Source organism: Calidris pugnax, unplaced genomic scaffold, assembly GCF_001431845.1.
Source record: "Calidris pugnax isolate Ruff unplaced genomic scaffold, ASM143184v1 scaffold201, whole genome shotgun sequence".
Lineage (NCBI taxonomy): Eukaryota > Metazoa > Chordata > Aves > Charadriiformes > Scolopacidae > Calidris > Calidris pugnax.
In genome coordinates this window covers 1,161,557-1,170,993 of record NW_015090933.1, presented here as the reverse complement: position 1 = coordinate 1,170,993, position 9,437 = coordinate 1,161,557, and the positions used below count along the sequence as shown (strand labels likewise).

General features: G+C 41.8%; 1 protein-coding gene across 5 annotated transcripts; it reads right to left on the bottom strand.

The window, feature by feature from the left end:
- Positions 1–744: 744 nt before the first annotated feature.
- CNBP (CCHC-type zinc finger, nucleic acid binding protein) lies at positions 745–9,019 on the bottom strand. Of its 5 annotated transcripts, XM_014951684.1 has the most exons (5): positions 7,772–9,019; positions 3,456–3,575; positions 3,110–3,205; positions 2,727–2,928; positions 745–1,820 (listed from the first exon to the last, which is right to left on the bottom strand). In XM_014951684.1, the coding sequence occupies exons 2-5, from the start codon at positions 3,556–3,558 to the stop codon at positions 1,703–1,705; spliced, it is 519 nt and encodes a 172-aa protein (XP_014807170.1). In that variant the 5' UTR covers positions 3,559–3,575; positions 7,772–9,019; the 3' UTR covers positions 745–1,702. The 5 variants fall into 5 exon arrangements, with proteins under 5 accessions (XP_014807170.1, XP_014807169.1, XP_014807172.1 ...); XM_014951683.1 differs by lacking the exon at positions 7,772–9,019 and having other exon boundaries at positions 3,456–5,919; XM_014951686.1 differs by lacking the exon at positions 7,772–9,019 and having other exon boundaries at positions 3,110–3,202; positions 3,456–5,912.
- Positions 9,020–9,437: the final 418 nt, after the last annotated feature.

The window sequence follows — 9,437 nt, the reverse complement described above, 5'->3', positions numbered from 1 at the left end:
AGCATCCATGGCTTATGAAAAACACCTTGGGACCTGAAAGCAAGGAAAGCCTTTAGCTTAGATGTGGAGACGCAAACACAAAGTGACTACAGCACACTATCCCTGATCATAACTGGACAGATCATCTGTCATCTGCTGGAGCTCCTGAAGACAGCCAAAGCCGAGGAGGCCATCAGCTGAAGGGGCCCTTGGTTGCCTTTAACACCAGATGTCAGAGGCACACCTTCTACACTTGCACCTTATGGTGAAGCACCGAGGAGCCATGAACTCCCCCCCATGTTTTTCTTGCACATAAGGACAATTTCATTCTCTTCTTGAGGGGACACGCTCAACACCCACCATGCATCAGCTCCTTTGCACCTGTCTAACTTCATAACTCTTTAATAACCCTTAATCAATCAACATAGTGGAAGTGGCAAGTGCCTGCAATAGCCAATGTTTTAAGTTATGAAGTGTAACGACACATGTGAAGGCTGAAGTACCACTAACACACCATGAGACTACTCCAGATTTGGAACTTGCTGTGTTTTCAACACCTTTTGCACCTTCTCCAATGATTTCTGAAGAAAAGCTTGAACAGCACCAGCAGAGATGAGACAAGCCCACTCTGAGACCATGCCATCCACTCGCAGGAACATACAGGGACACACAACAGCCTGGAAGAAGGACTGCACAATTGACAGGCAGATGCTACCAGATGGAGACTTAACATAAGACAGCACAAAAGAAAAGTCCAAACTAAACTTTTACACCTCCACATACCCCTTTTTAATGTTATTTTGCACTGTGTACATGAAAACCAAAAATAAACAAAAGGAACTTTAGCCAAACTCCCCTTCCTCCTCCAGCTTTATTGATAGTTTTAAAATTACATTTTCTATGTTCTAGGACTTCAATTGCTTTTACCATCTTACTTTAAAAACTGATTACAAGCAAATGAAACTCAGTTGTCTAAGTGATATAGTATACAAAAATAACATCTTGATTTCTGTGAAAATGCATTTATTTGCAACTCCTGAATAGCTCCAAATTGTATATGCTATGAGCACTGATGTCTGGGTTTCAGATTGACTTTGAAATATTTATTCAAAAGCTTCCCATTACGTTCTGTATCTCCAACATGAACATTCATTGACTGAATTACTGTTACTTTTATGTTTATTCCTGATTTCTCTCTCTCTCTCTCGTGGCCATTAACAGGCATGTGCATCGTGTTTGTTTACTCCCACTCAGCTATATGCTCTAGGTAGGGCCTGATACAGATATTACTTGGTGTTAACAGCTACTGAGGTCAGACAATCCAAGGCCATTGTAATAAAATTAAAGTTATGAGGAAGTTTAGACACTTCCAGAATTTCTTTCCTCCTGCATAGGATCACTTCCGTGGAACCCAGAGAGGGTTTTTGCTGGTCTGACTCAACTCTTCCCACTCATCAATCCCTATTCACCAGTGGCACGGAAAGGGGGTTCTTTAACAAAGCATTATACATAACACCTCTACCAAACTAAACATAAACATTTTTTTTTTTGTAGTTAAATGCAGAAAGTTGATTTTTCCACCCCTTTCCTCCTTTTACACGGCAAGTAAAGCTCACTGGCCTGGGAGTAGCCTCTATCTGCCAACCTTTGGCCAGTGAAGAGGATTCAGAGAAAAATAATACAACCATCAATCAGAAAAAGGAGGGGCGACAAAGGAATTTAATTAGGCTGTAGCTTCAATTGTGCATTCCCGTGCAAGGTGCCCTGACTCGCCGCAGCGATAGCAGTTGACTTCACTGGTCTTGCTGCAGTTGATGGCTACGTGGCCAGTTTCACCACACCTGGAAAGAAGCAAACGATTCGATCAAAACCATCCACAACAGTGACTCAGAAAAGTAATCCCATTCTGTCAATTACATCATCTACTTAAATTTCATGCAACGCTAGTTCTGCATTCAAGATTTCTGCTTCAGTGTTCCAGAATTCTTTGACACGAGGCAAGTTTCTGCTTTCACCAGAGCCAGGAACCGTTCCCCAACTGATCAACTCGCATTAATCACTGTGTATGCCAAAATCACTGTACATAACTACAGAAGCATGGTTGGCTTTTTTAATATGCACTGGGTTTTGCCTACTCCAGTGTTCCTGTCTGCAGTTTAGCCTTGTTTTGAGAGTAACCAGTTTTCACTCAAATGCACAATGTTCTCTCTCCTTCCCCCACAGAAAGGAATGTCAATGGGGGTGAGTAATACAGCACCCAGGAACACACTGTTTCTGGGACCGGCCTGCACTCAAAAATACAGACACCATTTTGAAGCTGGCTTTTCAAACTGATTTAACATCCACCTGTATGTGCAGTTCCTACAACCAAGACATCTCAGGCATATTCCCACTGGGGCTGGCCATGCCAGTCAACTGACAGAGCTTCAGACAGAGGGTAATTTAAGTTTGTGCTACAGACAGGTACTTCCCGTTACCTTCTGCAAAGAGACACAGCCCCCTCTCCTGTACAGCTTACGTGATTTAACAGCTGCATTGTTCTGGCCACCTAGAGATGCTCAGCATTGAGCCTGTTACTTGACTTCGCTAACAAGTATTTAAGACTCCATTTTTGAACAACAGTAAATAACCATGTAAAGAAACAAACTACTTAGTACAAATTTAAGCTTCATTTCCTAGCCAAATTAGATAGAGAATGCACCTATCATTTAAGGTAAATTTTACAGCTGTCTCTCATCAGTTCTCACCTATAGCATTTCACTTTGGTGCAGTCTTTTTGAATGTGTCCAAACTCTCCACAAGAATAGCACTTCTGCTCATCTGCGTGGTCACAGTCACGAGCCAGGTGGCCAGGTTTGCCGCAGTTGTAGCAGCACTGCTCTCTCTCCCTCTTCGGCTCCTTGCAGTCCTTCGCAATGTGGCCACCTCTACCGCAGTTATAGCAGGCTTCCACAATAAGAAAAACATACCAAACAAGACTATAAAACCTTGGTAGAGTGAGCTGTAGCATGCTCCTAGTGAAGGACACACACAGCTTGTTTCTAGTGAATTGTTATTACTATATCCTCTCTCTTCAGCCACAGATCTCTGTCCATGTGACTGAAGAGCTCGAATATTTAGTGATACTTACCATCCTCCTGAAGATCACAGTCCTTGGCAAGGTGGCCAGACTCACCACAGCGGTAACAGATATCCGGGAGAGATGAAGACATGAACTGGAAGCCTGCTTGAAATGGGAAACAGGAGAAAAAAGGTTTAAGGATCAAGTTCAGAATACTCTTAAAGAGTTAATCAAGAATCAATTGACACATTGGCTTCACTCTCAGATGCTGCTGGCAAAATTCTTGTGCAGAAGTAAAAACTAGCAGAATTTATTAAATTGTGTCTTAACTCCTTCACTTCAGACTAACAAAGTCAGTTTTACACACCATACAGAACAGTCAGCCAGAGAGCTGGCTATACAAATCATCAGTCACCTCTGCCACGGCTTCTCATCCCACGACCACGGCCAATCCCAGTAGGGCACTCCCGAGCCCAGTGGCCAGTACGTCCACACTTGAAGCACTCGTTGCTGCTCATGGCTGCAGATTACTTGCCTGAGGGAGAAAGACATTATTAGAACACTTTCCCCTCTCCCAACCAAAGGCTACATTAAAATAAGAGATTTAGAGGTTGCCCACCCTCACAGCAAAGGCAATAAAAACCAAGCAGGAATTCCAACTCAGTACTTTCTTGTGCAGTATCATAATTACTAAAGCTACTGTAGAGAATATAAGTTTGTCTCAGCTTTGCTTGGAGGAAGGCAGCTTTGAACAGTCAAAGAAACAGCATGCTACATAACTTTTCCTCTAATTAGTTTTTGTAGCTAGTCTTCACTTCAAAAACTTATAAAATGCTTAGGTGTCTTTAACTACTGTCTAACCAGCCTTACTGCTGTTCTCTCTCTCAGTAACACACCTTCTTCCTTATTCCTCAGGGTTAAACTCAAAAGCCAGCTACTTATCTCTACAAATTATTTCTTCCTGGTAGTTGTTGAGCTTTCTCTTGAAGCTACTACATTTATTGACTAATCAAGCTTCGTTCTAGAAGCTAATTGTAAGAATAGGCAGTATTAGACCTAAACCTTTAAAGGGCACATTGGTTTAATATTTGAAGACTTAAGTTGTTTTATGACTTAAATAGCAGTTAAAGCCTGAGAAACAAGAATTACAACTCCGATATATTCACCTCTAGCTCAGGATGCATACTTCACTCCCAGGTTTACATGAAAGAAAACGTTTAAGACATTTGGCCTCCTTAAAAGACACCAGACACTTGCCAGATATCTAGAAGGCTAACTTGGAAAGCATCCTTAGAATGCTAGGGAAACATCAGCTCGGCATGCCTGTCCCAGACGGTACGAACCACTTCTTTTGCCCATATTGGGGAATGGAGGTATGCGTTTCATGGAGCACAAAGTCAGGCTGCCACAGCCCACCGAAGCAGTGGTTAGGACAGGGTAGGTTAAACAGACTGCAGTCGCAGCACCTTACCCCCACTAAGCTGTAAAACAGTTACACAACACTTCCAGAACTAGAAAGAAGGAGGAAGTTAAACATTTAATTGGAGTCTTTTTTAAAGTGTGCTTCAAGACAAGCGTATTTTTAGACTAGTCTACTTTAAACATCTCAAGCTTTGTTTTGCTGAAGTCTCTTCATACTTCACATGATCTGCCTCAATTCATTATTCGTAACCCAACAGAAGTAGAATCATTATCTGGTATGCATGGCAGCTCACCTCATCCCCTATCAAGATAATCTTCCTGCAATCCTACAGTTCATTCACCTTACAAAACGCTTCCCTCCCCCCAAACCATCCAGCATCCCCAGTTACCAGGAACATTCATGAGCTGTGTCTTGAAAGAAGCCACTACAAAAGCAGCAAAAACAACACATGACCTCAAGAAGGAACCAGAATTAGCATCCTGACATTTAGGTCTTAAATGGAGAGCATGTATCTAAATACACATTTTTATTCAGAGCTATTTTTGAAGTACTCCAATGTTGCAGAAATCTACTGTTGCTTTTTAGCCACTCCTCCCTCAAAACAGTTCCCCTCTCTCCCATAATTTTCAGCACCAAAGTGACCATCCCTCCCACCACAGTAGAAGCCCAAGAGATCTAAACTTTAGTATGCTACTTCTGTAATCCACATCTACCTCCCAGCTGGACCAGATGATGTCATTTGCTTTTTATTTCAAGTTCTGCAATGAAAGTGTGCAAGATGATCTTAAACAGATCTAAACAAGAATAAAACAACTTTGTCTAAGCATGTAGGAGATATACGTGGATTTTACACATAACCCAGTCTTCTCTGCTTCAACTTGGTAGTCAAAATTTCAAACTATCTTATTAGGACACCCAAGGATGAAGAGCTGTCTACTATGGTGGCAGCAGCTGGCACTCAGTGTGCTACTGTTTATGCCTGTTTTCATAGCAACCATGTTGACACTGCAGAACAGGAAAAACACAGGCAAAGCCAACTGCAGGAGCTGGGCGCAGGCACAATTGCTGCTTTTCATTTCAAGAGGGACAAAATGGGGTCCCAGTTATACACAAAGATGCATCCTTCACTCAACTTACAGCCCTGTTAAAAGGAGTCTTCACATTGAAATGTTATAGAAGAGCAATGTAAGGCCTGTTAAAAAAAAAGCAAAATAGCATGCCAAGAGCTGTAACAGAACTGCAATATATCTTTAAAGGTACTATCAAACTTTCATTCTAAACTATGAACTTGAGACTACAGCAGAGTGATAGGATTGAATACTGCCAGCCCTATGAAGAACCTAACATAACTGGTCAAGTTAATGTATGGTAAAAGACACTTAACAGGTGAGCTAGACCTGCTTTAGATCACACTGGAAAAGTTTCTACACTAAGATTTATTTTTTTCATATCTGGTCTGTCAATCTGCCAGTCTGGACCAGGAGCTGCAGGATGGACAAACACTCACTGCTCACCGCTCACCGTCTCAAAGGGACCTGAAAAGAGAAGTTTTAGATCCCAGTCAAAGTTGCTTCCTTTTTAACTGCTCCTTCAAGAGGAAAAATCTGAAGTTTCTTTTACTCTGGTGTGTAGCAAATTAGCAAAGCAGGATTACACAAACTGGGTAAAAAAATCAGTCAAACAACAGTCTCTGCAAAATTATCCTTCAAGCCTGAGAGATTAATTTAAAAACCTTTATCTTTAGAGGCCCCTTTCCCCCCTGAACTCAGAGATACTTGAAGGTTACAGCTGCCACAGAAGTACGGTTACAAAGCATGCTGCTCCGTCTTCAAATACCTTTAAGTATATGAAAACACTAAACAGTTTGCCTGGAATTTCTCTTCACCAGTATTTTAATGTTTAACTTCTGCATTCTTCCTGTAAAGGATGTGAAACCGAATACTAGCTCACCAGCTAGAGGCAGATGCAGCTGACACTAGTTTTACTTGCCCCACGTTCCAAGAAGCCTTACATGGGACAAAATTCCCCACCGGTGTTAACTGTTTTAAAAACCAACATAAGGATTTAGTTTTCAGATAAAGCCAACAGCCACTTTCAAGGAGCAATATCCAGAAAGGGCTGGTTCAGAAGACAAGTCCTTAAATGGATAGCCTCCAAGCAGTTTGGACACATTTTTCAGCTACTTCCAAGAGGGGAAAAAAAGTGAGTACAGTAAAAACCACCCAAGTTCAAATACTCCTCTATTGGTCAACACTCCTCCATTTTGTCATCGCAGGCAAGTTTCCAACAGTTCCTTTTATCTATCAAGGCCACCTTAAGTAAGCTTCTGCGGGAAGGCTACTTGTTTAAGTCTTCTTGGGAAGTCTGCTCTCAGTCACATCTATCAGTGTTTTCCACAGCTCAAAGGTCTTATACAAAGCAACTTGTCCCTGTCCCACGCCTCTCCCGCCCTCCCCTGGCTCTTTACATCCCAGAACTAGATTTTTTTATCTCAGCAGGACAGGAAAATCAATAATGGGAAATAAATTACTACTATGGTCTCATCTACAATTTCTGAGCCAGGTCAAGCTCTACAAACAATACTAAGCCACTGCCTCACAGACTGGATTCCAAAACTTTGGAAGAACCACTAGTGAAGTTGTCTCAAACCTTACCTTTCTACTGAGGGAGAAGGTAGTCCATTTACCTGAACTCCTTCCACAGAGCTCCCTAACTGTAGCTTGAAGCTGAAATAAATCACCTTGCAGCTATTCAGCAAAACATTAAGAATGATTTTTAGACTTTGTTCTGTATGATAACCCTACTGCTGAAGATCATGGGCTGATAACAGCTCAAAGATCCATGGGAGAGGTGCCACTGCAGTGGTTTCCTAGGTCAGATTTGAAGCTTTTGAGCACAACTGTACCACCAAACTTCAGTGGCAAAGTTTCTTGCAAGATATTTTGACGATACGAGAAATTTTCAAGTTTCTTTTATCAAATTCTGTAAGATCATGTCTTTCTATGGCTTTACAGTTAATATACATTATCCAAGTCCAGTTTAGCAGCCCATCTCGAACTGTTGATGGGAAGAACTACCACTAAGCTCCATTGCAATGCTCCTTTTTTATGGCTTTTAGCCTAGATGCTCTCTGAGCATTTCTTTAATGAACAAAAACTAACTTGGGCTCCTCATACTAGAAAGGAAGTTGAACTGCACCTCTAAGATTACTCAAGATGCTCCTGAATATGAGCAGTTCCTGAGGTTTCATCAGCTTGTTAATAGTACAAGCTCAATATAACAGGGGCAATTATCTTCATTATACTTACCAGGTGCTTCTTTTGATCTACAAGCACCACTTCCATTGGATATTAATAGGACTTGACTCAAAGGAAAGACCAGCTAAAAACCACTGCTAAAGCCAGCATACTTAAGAGCTCTTTGGCATGTCAGCTGTATCAGAGGCAAATGTTGAGAAATCAGCAGTTTCCTTCCAGGCTGTTGGTGACCAACCTAGAACACCACACCTGAATCTGAGAAGCCAGCCCAGAGCCAGCCCAAACATGGTGTAACACCTACGTAACAGGAAGCACAGCTTTGCCTCCCATTTTAAGACCAAGAAAATGGGAAGGCAAAAAGGACTGCTCTAACAGAAGTGCCAGCATGTAGTTTCAAAAGGAAGTAAAAAAAATATTACTCATTTGAAGAGAAATTCTACCCAGAAAGAATTTATATTTCCCCAAAAAACATGTTTTGAGAGTTCTGGAACACAGGACACATGACTGTCACTGAAGTTACTCAGTATTCAGCTGGCTGAGTGTCCACATCTATAACTTGAAAACATGCTACAGAGAGAGTCAGTGATGTTCCTCCCTCCTACTTTTGTCCTCACTAGAAGAGAACCAGATGTATTCTGATCACCAGGTAACAACACCCCAATTCTAAGAAGTTATTTAAACTTCAAGAAAACCCACACAAGTGGAAAGCCAAGCCCTAGGCTCTATTTGGGGTCCACTCAATAGATTCCACAGGAAATCCCATCCAGGAATGCTGAACATTAACTAAAACTCAAGAACTTGGATCTCTACTCAGGGGCCAGAAGCCAGGTTAAAAAACCATCAGGACTTCTAATAGACTAGTAATTCTTGGATAGTTTTCTTGACAAAAAACAGGAGAGAAAAGTTAATAAAAAAGTGACTCTAGTACTTTCTGCCTATCCATACTAGTTAATAAAGAGGGAGAAAAAACAGATTATCTAACCAAATGTGCACATTCTACCATCTTCCCCTTTTATTCCTACCTTCACAAATTTTTAAACTTAAAGAGAAGTAAACTCTGTATAAAGTTTTTAATACAAAATTCAGTCTAGACACTAACTAGGTCAGTTTAAAAAAAAAATAATGGTAGGTTAAGCCTGTAACTAGTACGGTTGTTGCACAGCCCTGGCGAACTCATTTAACCTCTTCACTTTGAGGACACATGCAGGATTGCTTCTCTAGGCGAGTTTGCATTGAGGAAGAAAACACGGACTAGGCAACCCTAATGCTGCGTAGCAATGGGATCTGATTAAGCGCTGAAATGAAAATAAAACCTAATATTAAGTTTAATAATTCCTCATGACAATTCTGGGCGCTAAATGAGTAACAGCGGTTACTTGAGAACTAGGTCTGACAGGAACTTAAATAAAAGGCTGCTCCACTAGTCCGTGATCTGTAGATGTCACAGGCTATTTTTCCTATCCATTTATAGGTCACATTTGGATTTGGAGCCGGCCACCATCCGTGCCTGCGGTCGGAGACAAATAGTTGCAACACCTCGACCCTCCGGGTCCCCGGCCGCGCCTCACACGTGGGCGGCCACGTGGGGCCGGGCCCGGCCCGCCGCTCCGCCGGCCTCCCGCTCCGCCGCGGCCAGTTAGAAAATAAAAATTAAAAAAAAAAAAGAAAAAGAAAGAAAAAGAAGAACAAACAGTTTTATTTCGGCCACCTTCCCCCC

What these genes read in the sequence shown, in the direction of transcription:
- CNBP (XM_014951684.1), bottom strand. Translation starts at nt 3,558, where the DNA reads ATGAGCAGCAACGAGTGCTTCAAGTGTGGACGTACTGGCCACTGGGCT. An exon ending in GATGAGAAGCCGTGGCAGAG is followed by an intron (nt 3,206 to 3,455) that starts GTGACTGATGAT and finishes TCCCATTTCAAG; the next exon opens with CAGGCTTCCAGTTCATGTCT. An exon ending in CTGTGATCTTCAGGAGGATG is followed by an intron (nt 2,929 to 3,109) that starts GTAAGTATCACT and finishes TTCTTATTGTGG; the next exon opens with AAGCCTGCTATAACTGCGGT.